Source organism: Aphelocoma coerulescens, chromosome 1 (genome assembly GCF_041296385.1).
Source record: "Aphelocoma coerulescens isolate FSJ_1873_10779 chromosome 1, UR_Acoe_1.0, whole genome shotgun sequence".
Classification (NCBI taxonomy): domain Eukaryota; kingdom Metazoa; phylum Chordata; class Aves; order Passeriformes; family Corvidae; genus Aphelocoma; species Aphelocoma coerulescens.
Window position 1 is genome coordinate 8,969,106 of NC_091013.1, and position 16,179 is coordinate 8,985,284.

A 16,179-nucleotide genomic window follows, 5' to 3' on the forward strand; every position below is an offset into this window, starting at 1 on the left:
GGTGAAGGCAGGGGAGAGACTGTGCTTTTCTGGCCAGTGGAAGTTGTAATCACTCCTGTGGCTTAGAAGATGGAAAGTAGTTTTTGATTTTTTGGTTGGGTTTCTTTTTGGTAGCCATTTTGGATTAAAGTAAGGCTAAAGTGGGTAAAACAAATGTATTTAATGATCAATTTTTTTTTTTTCTCAGGTGAGGCAGGAAAGGGCAGTTGAAGTATAACTTTTTCTGCCATAGTTTTTCTGTTTAATGTTCATGTGGATGTGCTTTTCTAAAACTAGAGTGAAAAAGATCTGAGCTTTCTTTTTGTTGTTATAGCTTGGGAGCTTTGTCAAAATTCATGCCTGTGTTTGCAGCCCTTAAGACAAGCTTTAGGACACTGTGAAAAGCATTGGGACAGAGGCAGCTGAGTGTCTGATGATGTGTCTATGCAAGACAAAGCATCACAGCTGGAAACAGCTGCTCTGAGCTCTGCTGTTTGTTTGTGTGATCCAGGCCTAGGGAGGCAGTTGGCTCTTGGTATGGTGTGAATGCCTTCTTCCCTCTTTTCTGAGGAAAACACAATGGGATGGGTGACCCAACTGTTGTGCTTCTGGGTAGACCATTGTAAATTAGATATATTTTCTAATACATTGAATTTTATTTAGAAAATATTAGTTTATGTTTTATTTGAATTTTAAGGTCTAACACCCTTGATTTCCAATGCAACTGGACAGTTTGTAGCTCGTGGCACAGGACAGCTCAGTGATACAGCACCTGTGGCAATCCTTAAATCAACCCAAACACAAATTCATACTCACCGGAAAAACAGGAATTGTAAGGATGATGCACTTACAGCTTTTCCTAATGATCGTGCAGCCAGCCTTAGGCCTAGTGAATGGAATAAAAAGTACAGGTAAAAAATATTTGAATCTAGTATTTAAACCCACAAATGTATATATATATATCATATAGTAGATCAAGATTGGTTACTCATATGACAGTTCACTGGGTTTTCTTCAGGCTGAAAGTACTTTAAAATTCATTACATTCTTGAGTCTCTTGCACATAAGTTTCTTGAATGTTTTTACATGAAACTAAAAATGTAGCTATTACACTTGCAATATTTCATTTTTATTTTTGCCTTTACAAGGTCAAATATTAATAATCAGCTGTGATAAAAAGAATGTGTGGAATGAAATATATATTTATCAAAATCAATACGTTTTCATTCTAACAAGACCCAGAATCTTTTTACATGTGTAACGAAACTACAATTCTCTTTAAATATTTAGGACAATTTTCACAAAGACTGAGAGATATAATTATATAGACCCAGATTTTGCTTATACTCACTCTGAACGACTGTTAAGAGAAGAATGTAAGAAATACTACACAGACTTCATTTCCAGGTTAAGACATTGTCGTTTAGCAAAAGAGGCTGCTAGGTAAGACTTGGTTTAAAGGGTAATTAAATACTTTAGGCTCATACACAAAATATGTGAATATATATGCAGAATTAACTTAATGGCACCAATCATATACCTAAATTTGCCCCATGCCAAAATGCCTATGATCTTGGGACTTTCATTTATAGCACGTTCAAAACCTGTTTTATTCAGATATTTAGACACATAGAGGTCACTTCCTGGGTGAAATGTAGGGATAGAGGCAGGGCACTTGAAATTAAGCTTAAAATGAACTTAAATTAAGGTGTCAAGTTTTAAGAATACTTGGTTATGGTTAATAGGAAAAAACATAACGTTGTTTGTTTTGGATTCTCTTTAAATAATAAATATGCATTTCCAGCTAGGATGTCTAGCTCACCCCAAGTGATAGAAACAGTCTGTAAATTGTTACCTATTCTTTGGACTAAAGCAGATACAATCCTTTAATCTTACTGGTCATCTAGCCTTATCTTACAGTAAAAACCAAAACAATAAAAGAATCTTCAAGGTATTTTCTGTGCTTGAGGGTTTTTTTAAATAATGAAGTATTCCTACTTAAAATATTGTTTTGTTTAACAATATTAAATAATTTCATGTGTAGATGGTGGAATGCTCAAACTTTTAGATTCCCACATTCCTTTTTTTTTCCTTCCCTGTAGGCAGTTTCATATTTATAACAATCCTGTGAGCATAGGCATTAAATCAGCTGAAGGTCTTAAGTCACCAAACGTCTCAATCGCAGATTTTCCCAAGGAGAAGCTACAGCACAAAATGCTTCCTTTAGATGACAATTGCATGTTAACCAGTCGAAAATTGGCAGCAATTGCTTCTAAATCTACAAACAAAGGAGTAAGTTAAATGCTTGAGTAGTATGTGAGCATAATATGTTCACCATATAAAAAAGCATAAGAATTTTGATCCTGCTCTGAGAAAGTGTCTTGTGCTTTCCACAGGTTTGGAGCTGGCTTAGTCCTATGCCATCTTCTACTCAGGAGAAGAAAGATTGTAGTCTAACGTTGACACACAAGCAGCTTCATCAAATATTCATTGGTAAGATTTTTAATTTGGTTACTAAATGCATATAGTTGTTATAAAAGCACTTATTTATAGTAGCACAATTTATGATTATAATTGTTCACCCTTAACAGAAAACAGATTAATTTAGTAGACAGCTTGATACCTACAGTAGTGTTTCACTAAAACTTTGTAATTCTCAGAAAATACTCAGATATGATTAGGTATGAACATGTAAAAGAAGAGTTTCCTTTGAAGACTTCTCATACCACAACCTCTTACAGAGAAATCAACGCAGAATAGTGTGAGCGTTACTCATACCCTTGTGCCTTGTTATTGGATAGTACCTGGACCAGCATTAATATCAGCAAGATTCATGGGAGTGCTCAGAATATTTCTGGGAATTAATGGTGAATATTGGCACCCCCAAGAATAATTTGGCACCCCCAAAAATAATTTCAGGGTAATGCTCTGTGATGGGGAGTAGCACCTTTTAAAACCTCTAAGGGACGTGTGTGTTCATAACGCTTGTTACTACTACAGGTCTATTTTAAGGTCAACTTTTCTTCAGTAAAATTACTTAGCAGCAAAATGAGAATTTTCAGTACCTCCTGGGCTTTTTTTATTTTCAGTCAAGCCAGACCTTGAGTAGTGTAGCTGTGTAGACTGATATACTTGGGGAAAGGTAGAACAAGCTAAACATAATAATACAAAAAGTACTGAGAGTTTTGTAAGATGTTTGATTAGTGCCATGAGCACTCAAATTTATAGGCCAGCCTAAAAACTAGTGACAGCAGTAAATTAGGTAGTGAAGTAATTCTGTGACCATCAAATGACATGAATTATTAAACCAAATGGTCACACAGGGAGCAAACCAACAGGTTGCATACATAAACTTTCAGGGACTTGGTGGTAATTTATCCTTTTAAATATCTGCTTAACTGAAAGAAGTATTTATGGCTATTAGTAGTACCGTTAGTAGTGAGCACATTGATTTCCTATTTTAACAGTTGACTAAAACAAGCACAATCAAAAAATAAATGTTGCTAACTTTTGACTTGTTCTACTGAATATATTCACAGAATATGAATGATATTTACTTCCAGATTTTAGTGAGAATTTGTTCCACTACATGCTTTTGCAGCTAAGTTTGTAATTTGAAGAACTAAAATGTTTTGATCATAGTATTTTAGCAGTTATGTTTCCTTACATTAGCTTTTACTTTTTAGTGTAGAGGATCTTATTTCTTATATATTTCAGGTCCTTCTACTATAGATTTTGGTGATGTTTGTGTGTATTCTACAACAACCAAAGAGCTGCACATCATCAATAACTTGTCAGTTCATATATGGATACAAATTGAGATTGAGGTTGTGGAATTGCAGGAGACATCTCCATTGTCTCAGGTGGTGCCTCCTCTTACAAAAACTCATATTCCAATTGTATTTGAGACAAACACTGTTGGAATGTTTAAACGGTAAGGCTTTTTATATTTGTCTTGATTTACACATTTTCTTGGCAGTAGAAAAATTTAAAAAAAACCCATCACCTGGCAGATTTTAAAGTGTAGTCTTTGATAATTGCTAATGGTGTACACTCATTATGGTGACATTGCAATAATCAATGCAGCTTTATGTTGCAAAATTTTTCTAGTACAGTACTGTTTCTTTTTTTTTTTTTAAACCACAAACAAAAACCTGTCCTGTGGAAAGCCTTATATAGCTACAGGTGCATCAGGGAAAAAAGTTTGCTATTACAGTGTATTTGCTAAGAGAAATTTTTATGGAAAATACTGTTCTCTTTCCAGCCTAGTGTTGCATCACTTGCATCCATGCTCAGGTCTTTTGATGCAGCTCATGGGAAAATGTATAAGAAAACTGTTTTCTAGCCTGCTGGTATGAACTCTGCTTTCTAATGTTGTTAAAATGACTGTGTGAGATTGATCATCCTTTAGGTAGATCTTCACTTCTAACATGATTTAAGCAGTATGCAAAACAATTGCAAACTTTTCTCTTGTCAGTCTTAACTGTGTGTTCACACTCAGTTGTTAAGTATTTTCTTGCTAATGGTTATATTTCATGTAAATTTTACTCTGACTGCAACATAATAAATCCATAAAAATATTGACAGATATATATTTTTATGTTACAGATCTTTCAGTTACAAAATAAACAACCAACACCTTGGGCATGTGCTGGTAGTTGCAAATGCAATGCCTATTGAACTTCAGCTGTCTACAAGGGAACTGATTTTGACTCCTGTTCCTGGCTGCCTAGCAGGAACAGAGTTTAGAAGAACTGTCCGGCTGTGCAATCCCAGAAACCATCCTGCTGCCTTTACTTGGAGGCCTGTAGCTGGAGATAGAAAATCTGCATTTACTATAAAGCCAACCACAGGTTTGCTATGCAAATACAGTGTGTGTATGTATCTTATATGTCAACAGTATTAAATAAGACAAACATTTAGCTGATGCTATAAACGGTATTTTTAGATTTCTGTCAATATATGTGTGTCCCAAAAGCAGTATCAGATCACAGCTTAGCACCACAGCAGCATTCTCTGTGTAAGCCCTGGCCTGAATGCATTCTCAGTCCAGCTCCCTGCTTCCATGTCCAGCCAGCAGTGCTTGTGTAAACATTTATCTGTGCACAGATTGCTGTCATTTCAAGAGTGGGGCAGCAATATCATACAGCTCATCAGGATAGGAAATTTTCCAAAAGCACTGAATGAAGCTGCTAAAAAGCTGATGAAGGTTAAGTAACATAAATGGAATTCAATCTGGGATTAGTTTGCATTTGCATTATGGATCAGTATTTGTTAGATGTGTGTGTAGCTTTCACCTTCTTTCCTTTGAAAAACAGTATTCTGCAGGAGTTTGTTGGAGCACCATTATTAAAGAGCTAACTGAATTGCAATTGATTTGGTGTGCTCTGATTCTTGAGAAAAGATATTTCTGCTAATACAAATTCAGGCTCAATTGCAAGCAAAAAAGTGTATATGATCTTTCCCAAAGTTGCTATTATGCAAGAAGGATAGCGTGTTCTTTTATTTTTGTTTTTAATTTTGACTATTAGAGTAATTAGAGTAATGGCTGAAAATACCAGTAAACTTTGAGTGTTTTTGACTGCAAAATACTAATAAATAGATTATGCAATTGTCACGAGAATCCAAAACCTAATTTTACTTAATTCATCTGACTGTTCAACACCTAAGAAATGTAGGCTTACATTCAGTAGTAGAAGGTTATTTCACTTTTGTGTGCCTATGTTATTTCTAATTATGCAATGTAATTTGACAATTGTACACGTGTATGCTATAACATCTAAATTATGTGCACATATTTAGGGTTTGTGGAGGCCTATAGTGATCTGGAGTGTGAAGTTGTTTGGCATCCAGGGTTCTATACTCCAAAAGAAGGAGAATTCACCTTGTGTGTGCACAAAGGAACTTCAATTAACTTGAAATGTTTTGCAAAGGTAACAATTCATGCAGCAGCTTTAGAGAAGAAAATGTGTGGATTTTTTAAAACATGTAACGCCTTAATTATATTTCCGATATAATCTGGTTTTATATTAAAATATATTAATTTTGTATAGCTTTTACTTAACATGTTTGACTAAAGAATATTCTCCAGAGACACGAAGGAGAAAACAAAGCAAAGAAAATTTACCTTTTTCTTGCTTTTGATTATATTCTTCCTTTGGCATCCCAGCATAGTGGTCCTTATATATTGTGGGGTAATTACTGTGCTTGGCTTGCTTAATTTGACTAAACAAAGGTTGAGACATTATATGACAGTTTTTATATATATATATTATTTATTAAAGGGATAAAAATCTAGGTGTGCATGGGAAGGTATGCTTCAGAGTTTCAGGGTAACAACAGGCTCTAATTTAATTTTGTGTTGTTATTTGAACATGGTATTTGAGAAGCAAAGTCCTGGATAGTCTTCTAAACAGTGGCATTCAGCTTTGGTTAGTCATTTGTTGTCTTATATTGCATACCAGAGAGTATGAAGAAGAAAGACTTTTTTTTTTTTTTTTCCTTCTATTCTACTGGCTACATGTTCTAGAACTTTCATAGGGAGCCAAGAAAAATTTTCCCTTTCTTTTGATGAGCCTGTTTATGTTTTTGGTTTTTTTCCCCCAGCAGCTATTTTTCTTTTCTTCCTCTTCTTTTGAAGCCTTGGAAGTTTGCCATATGTAAACCAGGATGTGTGTAAATTAGAATATTTGCATTTCTGCTGCTATTAATATCTCTGAAATATCTTGTCCTTATAACACATTTGGAATTAATGGAGTTTGTACTGATAAATTAAATTCAATTAAAATATTTTTATTGATCTTGAAATTAGTCCAGAAATGTCTGTGGGCCTGTGAGTCTGTTCAGTTTGAGTCTAGATTAGTTCAGTACATGGAGTAAATCTTGTCTCACATTTAAGCTGTGTTTTTCTGTTTGAATACTTCCAATTTATGTATTTGCACAACTATATTAGCCCATTAGGTAATAAAAAAATTAGGCTGAATTATTTATTTGTACTTCGGAATACATGATTTGGTTTGCTTGTTTTATCTCTCTCTTTTTTTTTTTTTTTTTTTTTTTAATAGCTTGGCACTACTAGAGTTCAGTTTATGACTCAAAGTGTATCCTTCCCTCACAGTCCAGTGGGTTTCACTACTTGTAAGACAGCCACTCTTCTAAACAGAGGACACAACCATGCATACTTCCAAGTAAGAGAAAATGATGTCTAGCACACTTAATTCCTTGGGTTGGGGAGCAGAAGGGAATTAATTTTACCAGATCATGTTATGGTTTTGTGTTTTCAGTTATTAAATATGCACCCATTTAGGTTTTTGTGATGTTTTCTGGAGAAACAATATTTATGCCTGTAGGAATTCTATCCCTCTGTCAAATTTGCACTGATGGGTAGATGGGCCAACAAACAAGCCAAGTGGTGATAACCAAATGATTCTGGCAGTTTCATGAGAGCCAGGGGTGAGGGCAGAGCCCCATATTGGGGTACCTTATGGAAAAGCAGTTACAGCTTGGTTGTTTTCCTGCATTGAGAGACAGGACAGAGCAAACTGGCTGCTCATCCTACCCATGCTGCCAGTCAGTGCATGCAGGGACCCAGACCAGTCACAGCACATGTGATGACTTTGCTAAACCAACATCTCGGGGGAAGAGGGGCTGTGCAATGAATTAGAGAAGGGATGAGATGGATGCCAGAGTGGGTAAAGACATAATACACGAATTAGTAGGAAACCTAACCTCATTAGTTTGGCTGATCAGAGGATAATTGCTGTATGTAGTGAAGGAAAATAATTTTCATTAAAATCCTCAGAGTTTTTGTTACTGCATTATTACAGTACTGAGAAACATGTTTAATTTATTTTGATTTGTACCATATTTCTCTATCAACTGAGCACTGAATAACAAGTAGTACTATAGTCTTGGAGGATGGGCCTGAAAGAATAAAATCAGCAGAGTCAGTAACATAAACAAACATACCCAGCCTTTTTAACCCAGCCTTTTTAACCAGAATGACTCTTAAGTGAAAACATGCCTGGTTGGTCTTGGTCATTACCCCTTGTGTAGCTGTACTTGAAAAAGCTATCTGTTTGGAGTGCATTAGAAGAGAATAAATTCTTTTTTGTCTTTGCTAACTGTGGGCAAACTGAATATTTACTTCTAATATTATTACTGAGCTATACAGAAATGGGGCTCTGTGTCCCATCTTACTGTGAATGCCAAAAAAGAAGTGATGAATTTATTTGTCACTGAAAAAAAAGTTTTGTAGAATATTTTGAAGACTTGCTAGATAGCAAGTCTTAATTTTAGTAACTTAATGAAAACAACCCAAACCCCAGAATGCCAAATTCCTGATTTGTAGCAAAAATTATTTCACAGTAGACTGACAGTTATATTTAGAACTCTGTTACTTTATTTTATTTACTTGCATTTTCTCCCAAACTTCTAAGTCCAAGTTAGCATTATATGCTATGAAGGTTCTCTTTGTAAGAATGTAAAATCTTTATGATAGATATATTGGTATAAATAAAACAACAACAACCAAAACAAATGAATGCAAACACCTTTTTCAATGTTTCTTGTTTGTGTTTGTGAAGGTTCTCAATTCAAACCCACTGCCTGGAATGAAAATTACCCCCTCTCAAGGAGTGGTACCTGTGGGAGGCCTTGCTGATCTCAACATCTCTCTCACTCCAAGTGCATACATGAGTTTTGATAAAAAAGTGGAGGTATTCAAAACTGGAAGAACTTTGTCTTTTGAGTGTTATCCTTTGTGTTTATTTGTGTACATTCATGCATCTTTTGGATTTTATTTCCAGTGTTCTAATGCTTTTTAAGAATAAGGTTTTCTTGCAGCAGATCATTACTGCTGTAACCTATTGCGGTTTTTTTGGTCTCAGTCCTGCTCAGAAGTATCAAAGCAGCCTCTCAGTTTGAGCTGATTCATATTATACCACCAACAAACTGTTGGAAGTAATGTGTGATTGTTCTTTATGAGATAATGTAGACATACCTGCAGTTTTTGTAATCTATAGAGAGGCAGGATTGGAATATTCTAACGTCTTTAGTTTCTTGACTTCTTTTTGTGGTTTTCTCAGAGATGGATCTACTACTAGATTTGCTTTGGTAGTGGGTGTGCAATAAACATGTAATGTATTTTGTTTTCTGCATGCTGGCTTCCTGAGGTAAATGACACTGGGAAAAAGGATGCTATCAAGGGCCTGAACTTTGCTTCCTTTTCTGACTCTGATCCTGGGTACACCGTCTTCTGGGGCTGCATATATTATGCTTGTTAAACCTAGTGTTCAATTATTTTTCACATTTTTACGACAGATTTAATATTCCCCAGAACAATAGTGTCTACTTTGTACCAGCACCTCTGTCAAGCAGTGTGTGTTGTGATACACATTCCAATCCTCACAGCTACTGAATCCAGCTTTCCCCTGTTGGAAAAAACCTTTTCATTCTAGTAATACAGCCTGCTACAACATTATTTTGTCTGCAGAAGTGAGGAAGACCGGTCACTGGTTTTTGTCACAACTTTGGGTTGTGGTTTTATTTGTTTGTTCACTTTTGGTTTTGTTCTGCGTTTTTAATTAACAACTGTATCTATCTAGCCATATCTGTCCCAGATGTGGTATGCCACAAAGGCATGATTAGAAGCCACATGTCACTGGAATCTGTATAGATATGTTCTAGAAACTGAAGGCATTTATTTTATCTCTTCATATTTGCACAGCAAAAAGGCATTATATTATAAGGGCAGAGTTATTTTTGTATTTTCGTTGCAATTTATACTGACTCTCTCTGCTCGGTATCTGTGGGGTAGAGTTGGTTTGGTTTTGTTGTGTTAAACTTTTTTTCATGTAATTCTGACAGATTTGGTGAGCTAGTTGTGTTACAGTGACCTTGCCCACAGTCCTGGTGTTGTCTCTTCACTTAGGTAGCAGTGCGGAATGCAGCACAACTCACGCTTAGGGTTGATGGATTTTCAGGGATTGCTGAAATAGAAATTAATGTGGTAAGTGTGAAGAAATTATAGCAATTTGTAAGATTGATTAAGTATTTTTCTTTCTCTAGATGTCAAAGTGGCTCCTCTCTACTTCATATTTTTCCCAAGAAAATTATCAAAGAGAACAACTTAGGAAGAGATATTAAAACCCAAATGTACATATAACAGTTGCACTAAATGATAGCTGATGGCTTTAGTTTTTGAACTTGACAATCTGGAATAAGTATGTTAAAAGGGAGAGAATTTCTTAAGGTAGTTATAGCAAAAAATGGAGTAAAGGGAAAAGGAAGTCACTGATCTATTTACTGAATGATGAAAACTTTTCTGATGGTGGAACTGGACTTGAGATTAAATTCTAAACTCTTGTGTTTTATGTCCTGGAACGATTTTAAAGATAAGGGTTGTGTGAGACTATTGATTAACCAATACTTTTACTGTGTTATAAATTGTGAATCTTGCACAATTATATTTTTTCACATTATCTTCAATTATAAATTTGACTTCACAGTGCTTTGACCCATTTTTTTTTTCTTTAAACTTACAGGGACTATTTGAATATGATGGTGTTTATATTGGTGCTACAAAATCAATTCCTTTTTTGCTGAGGAACAAAGGACAATCTTTTACCAGAGTGGAGTTTGATTTTTCTAAGTATAAGGATTTTAAATTGAATGCTGAAGACAATTCAGGTATTTGCTTTTACTATATCAGAATTTTCATTAAATAAAGAATGGATAATGCTGAGAGAAAATCTGTCAGACTATTTCTGGTAGCCAAATTTTCTGATATAAGAAAACCTAAAGCAATTATTTTTAAAGTGTTGCTTAATATAAATTAAGGAGACATTTTGGTTTGCTTATAAGATGACATTTGACAAAAATAAGTATATTTGCAAAATGGCAGGTTGCCTGTAGGTTTTTTTTCCCCCCCAATTTTACCCTGCATAGTTGCTAAGATATAATAAAAAAGTTTGAATACCCTCTCACCAGTTAAAATGAAATGTTAAAAACAAACAGACAAAGCCAAACAATTGTATGAATTTCCTATTCGTGGACTCATAGCCACTTTTTGACAATTAACCCTTTGGTTAATTCATCCTCAGTGTAAGGGTTCAGACTCTTCTTTTTCCCAAAGGGACAGGGTGTCTGCAGGTTAACAGGGCCTCTGCTCTGCACGAATGCCCAGCTCAGGATGTTATTGGGGCAATATGTGGAATTGTATTGCTATTCTTTTTTTCTTGGTAGAACTAGTGCACATTCTTATCCTGCACGTTGTTGCTCATGGCTTTCCTTCTTCAGTCATGGCATCTCCTTGGATGTTCCACCATCATTATTCACAAGAGAGTTTTGCAGGGACAAGAGGCCATATAAGCAAAGCTGCAAACTCAGGAAATCAAGACTCTTTCTTTTGCAAGACAGTATTGTAAAATTTAGTTGTATCTGTATGTTGAACTATATGTGGATGATGCAAAAAAAGATCTCCCAAAATCAGAGGAGTTTTCTTACCCTGTGGTGTGCTTCAAAGGGAAGGGAAGGTGAGGGCTCCTAGTCAGTCATCTTAACTTGGAAAAGGACTGTGAGACTCTTTACAACAGTCAAGCAGCCAGCATGGGATCAGACTCATTGTGCATGATTTCTGGATAGAGTTTGTGCTTGACAGCAGTCATGTGACATCGAGTCAGGTTCAGTACTCAAATGGTGAGTACTGGATGAATAGTCATCCTGGTGTTCCATACTGGATACTGATCTCAAAGGAATATTAACTTTGCTGGAAACCTGTGCTTCTGCCAGTGCCTTAAAATTGAACATGGAAGTGTGAAAAATGAAGCAAGCCTTATTGGTAAATCTCTGAAATGTAGATTATGCCTAAAAGTAATTAAAAAAAAAAAAACAGTTTCCGCCAACTATTTTTATCCCTGTGGTAATAGTTCATTATGTAATTAACTATATTAGCATAACACTTTTATTCAAAGGTACATGACAATGTTGTTTTGGGGTTTTTTTGTCTGAAGTATTGTGTTCTCCCAAATGAATAAGTTCCATGAAAATTGCTGGTGATTAATACTGCCCAAATTAACTCCGGAGTCCTTATGAGAGATACTATATCCCATTGTACCTTTGTGAGAAATGCTTACCATACAAAGATGTAGATACTTTATGCTGGAGATCACTTTGAAATACTGCAACTATTATAAGGTTGATATTTCATGCAATGCCATCTGTAATTTGATTATTAATTTTGTTTGGCAGTGATTGACCGTTCTTGTTCAAAGCCTTATTTGTATTCAATTCAATTAGAGGAAGGGTCATCTTTGCAATGCTTCTTGACCTTGATGCCAAAACAGGTAGGTTTATGGAATAGTGGTGATTAAGTTAGTTAAAGTCATGCTCTGTGATATTCCTATGGTAGGAGAATAGAGACTTTAGATGGACATTTTAGTATGTGCAATAGTTTTAAAATTAGTAATCCAATAATTAAGAAAACAAGTTCTGAAATAACCTCTGTATAACTTTAAATGTTTGCATACGTGAAGAAAACACACTTTCTCAGTGACTTAAAAATGGTGTGAACTAGAGCTGAAATGTCCTACCACACATTCATTAAATCATTCAACAAACCAGCAGCCTCCTTCTTTTTGCAGCTGTTCTTGCCTAATTTCCCAGATGACCAAGAAACTGCAGAAGTAGATAAGTTTTATGTGTCATAAAGATTGGCAAAGTTGCTTTGTGGTTGAACTATTTGGAGCAAAAAATTGAAGATATCAGACTTTAAGAGTTAGTTTTACACTTGAAAATTAGCATTTTATTGGCAGTAACTGTCAATAGAGAGTGCTCTAGTGAATTTTAAATCCAACCCCATTGAAAAATGCTTTGGAAGTTGAAGGTTTGGGGTTTCCACATATTTAGAGCAGAATGAACTGCAAGAAAACTTAGTCTTTGATATCATGAACCAGTTTCAGAACAAGCAGCTGGGATCACTTCTGCAACATATAAACCTGTTGCATTATCTGCACTTTTACAGAAAAAGAAATGAATTTACTAGAAAAAGAAATGAATAACAGAAATTATGCATCTTGGAAGGGTCAGGAGTATTCTTTTTCCATCACCATCCACCTCCCACCTCAGCCTTCCTGGCAGTATAAAATGGAATTCCTTTGTTCAAAGCATCATTCAAATAATATTTGCATATTACAGTCTGTGTCTGGTAATGTGATTTTCTTCTGTGTACACATGGAAGATATTGGAGTGAGTTTATAGCATACACTACTCTGAAATGATTTTTCCTGACAGAATATGAGTCAGTAGGTTCATAAAAAATTCCATCTGTAGAGTGGCAGGCTTTGACTCAAGGGAAAAAGAATAGTTTTCATATCTTTTTAAGTATCTTGACACTTTTAATGCAACACTCATGGGCAAGATAGTCAGAATTAGACTGGATACAGTGTCAGGAAAGTTTCTAATTTTTTGCAAAATGGTACCTACAGAATATCATGAGTGACCCATAATCAAACTGGAGAAACTCAGCAAAGGAAAATGCTGGCATTTTCCTTTAAGTAGGAAGGGTCAATAATGGGAATATAGGAGCAGATAATGCTGTTGGAGTAATCTGTGTGTATGGTATTTCAGGCCACAAGCTGAACAAGAATTAAGAGTAGAGACTTACCATACTGATAGGAATAATATTAATAAAGCAAGTAAAATAATTACTCTAATCACAGTTGATAACACTTCAGCTGCACACTTTTCCCATGGGTTGCCATCTTTAAGGAAAGAAGTGGGACAGTTCCACTTGGAAAGAAAATCCAAAAGAAAGCAATGGAAATGAGCAGAACTCTGTTACCCATTGTAACATTTGAGCTCTATTCCTATATCCTTTCCATGTCAAGTTGCAGGATGGATTAAAAGTAGAAATGTTGCTACTGACACTGCTGTAAATTGAAGTGACTAACAAAATTAATATTTCTGAAGAGTGCTGAAATAGTAGCTTGCTCTGTATGTTTAATTTAGCTTGTCACCTGAACATGATGTTCAGTATTGCTGTTCATTATTTATGAGCATGTCCAACTGTCATTTGATACTGTTGTACACTGGCTTAACTGCAGACAGGGTTATGCCAGTTGGAAATCTGCTTTAATTGTGGTATAAATTGGGAAAAACAGTAATTCTTACATTTGACTGCATCTATTTTATAAAGGCTCTTCTCAAAGAAATCCAACCAAACAACTGAACAAAAAACCACAGTAAAGAAAAAAAGGTTGTAGAATATATTGCATCTATTGATTTTATTTTACTATTTTCTGATGTGATCCTTTTTCAATTTTTCAGACTCCGGGTTTAAGTGTTTTTCAAATTTTAAGAGTAATTTTTGGCAAACAGAATTAACTTCCTTCAGACCCAAGGAAATAAAAATTTCAAAAAGGAAACTTTCCTGGAGCCTCTTATACCTCAGAGCCAACTGATAAGTGTTGCTTTAATTAAATGTTTTTACTTCAGTTTCCCTTCTCCCTCTCCTCTCTGTGCTCAGAGTCCTTCTGTCTCCCTTTTTCCTGGGTAAGCTGGATGCAACCAGTGCTTCCCTTCTGCTTCCAGTGTGTTCCTGCCTGTCAGGAGCAGCTCATTGCTGGGCAAGACATTCCCAAGGTCCCTCCCAGATTCCCAAGGACCCTCCCAGATTCCAACCCACTGGTACTCACAGCTGAGCACCCTTGAGTTGGTGCAGCACCGTCACAGCTGGCCAGGCCCCAAGAGCACTGACTGATGTTAAATGAAATTGCCCAATATGGCATTGACTACAGGCAGCATCTGGAAGTATATGTAGCCCCCAGGATGCTGGAACTTTTCTTTCATTTAGCTCTGTAAAGTACACTACTAATAAAAGCATAGTTCTGTTAAGAAAGTGGTCCAAGCACCAGCATCTCTTATTGTGATCAGAAACTCTCAGTAGTTACTGATTCTTAAAACATTTTCCTTTGGATCTGAATTCTTTATTATTCTACCACATCTATAGTCCCCATTTTTTCAGCAGATTTCTTTCCTGATTTTCCAGTTTTGAAAAAAACCCCCAAACCTCTAATCTCTATATGTTGATCTTCCCCTATTCAGGTTTCATGGTAGTAAGTGCTATTTCCCACCTCTCTGCACTTGAACAGCTGTTTCTCTGATCTCATCTCTGTTTTTCTGACAACTGCTCTTCCCCAGCTTACATCCCAGCTGCTACAAACCTTCTGTATCCCATCGGGTCACATTCTTTTCTGTCTGCCTTCTGGTTTTACTAGAACTTCCTGCTATTGTAGTCATTACTGACAACACTACCCTATAAACCAACAAACCCCCACTATATTGATGTTTTCTTTAACAAAGGGGATACTAGGACTAAGGAAAAGTAAAAATAATTCAGGAGCACGGCTAAAAACATAAAAAAGCATGAAATTATTTTAATGTACTTAAAAAATTTATTAAAGCAACTTGAATTATTAATGTAAGGTTCCAAGTAATTTAGTCTTGAATTCTGCTAAAAACCCCTTCAGCTCAACAAATGTAGTACACATATGGGAACTTTGAAGAACAGCTGCAATTCTCACTAAAATATAGTATGTATTAATACATGGGACATCAAGAGATGCTCTTAGAGATGAAGTGGCATGCTTAAAAATAAACCTTAAAAAATGTTGAGCCAATTCCTTCAGTAGTCTGAGTGAGAAAATGGAGTCCATGAATTATAGATAAGGCTGGGATGCTGTTCAGACACAGTGTAGCTGTGCCTTCCTGTTCTTCCAGTGTCTCTGAAGGTGTTAGAGGTGACAGGGCTCTGCACCTCACTGCAGAGACTTTAACCTTAGTGTTTGGTGGCTGTGAAAGTCACAGCTGTCAGTGAAAGCAGTATGTATATCTCTGTCTGTCTGTCTGTCTGTCTCTCTGTGTGTTTCTCCAGCCAGGATGGTCCCCCTGCTCACAGAGGTCCTGAGGGTACGCTGGGGAAAGCACTCAAAGCAAAATAAAGTGCAGGAGCGTAGTGCTTCAAAATGACTTTTCTTTTTTTTTTTTTTCTTTTTTTTTTAAATTTTCTTAACCCTGCTGGAAAATAAAAAATTCCAGCATCTTGGAAAAGGGACAAAATACACAGCTGTGTAATAATGAAGCCTTCGAGTGCCTTTGATTGAGATAAATAGAACAAGTCACACCTGTCAGAGCTTATTGCTT

General features: G+C 35.8%; 1 protein-coding gene across 1 annotated transcript in view; it reads left to right on the top strand.

Annotated features, from left to right (window-relative positions):
• The window catches only part of CFAP47 (cilia and flagella associated protein 47), a 277,703-nt gene that overhangs the window by 14,402 nt on the left and 247,122 nt on the right, over positions 1–16,179 (top strand). Inside the window, exons 10-21 of the mRNA XM_069031242.1 lie at positions 677–890; positions 1,270–1,422; positions 2,082–2,271; positions 2,376–2,472; positions 3,697–3,913; positions 4,588–4,832; positions 5,782–5,912; positions 7,044–7,166; positions 8,565–8,696; positions 9,911–9,988; positions 10,524–10,668; positions 12,229–12,323. Of these exons, the coding sequence (XP_068887343.1) occupies positions 677–890; positions 1,270–1,422; positions 2,082–2,271; positions 2,376–2,472; positions 3,697–3,913; positions 4,588–4,832; positions 5,782–5,912; positions 7,044–7,166; positions 8,565–8,696; positions 9,911–9,988; positions 10,524–10,668; positions 12,229–12,323 (1,820 nt within the window). The remainder of the gene's footprint in view (positions 1–676; positions 891–1,269; positions 1,423–2,081; positions 2,272–2,375; positions 2,473–3,696; positions 3,914–4,587; positions 4,833–5,781; positions 5,913–7,043; positions 7,167–8,564; positions 8,697–9,910; positions 9,989–10,523; positions 10,669–12,228; positions 12,324–16,179) is intronic.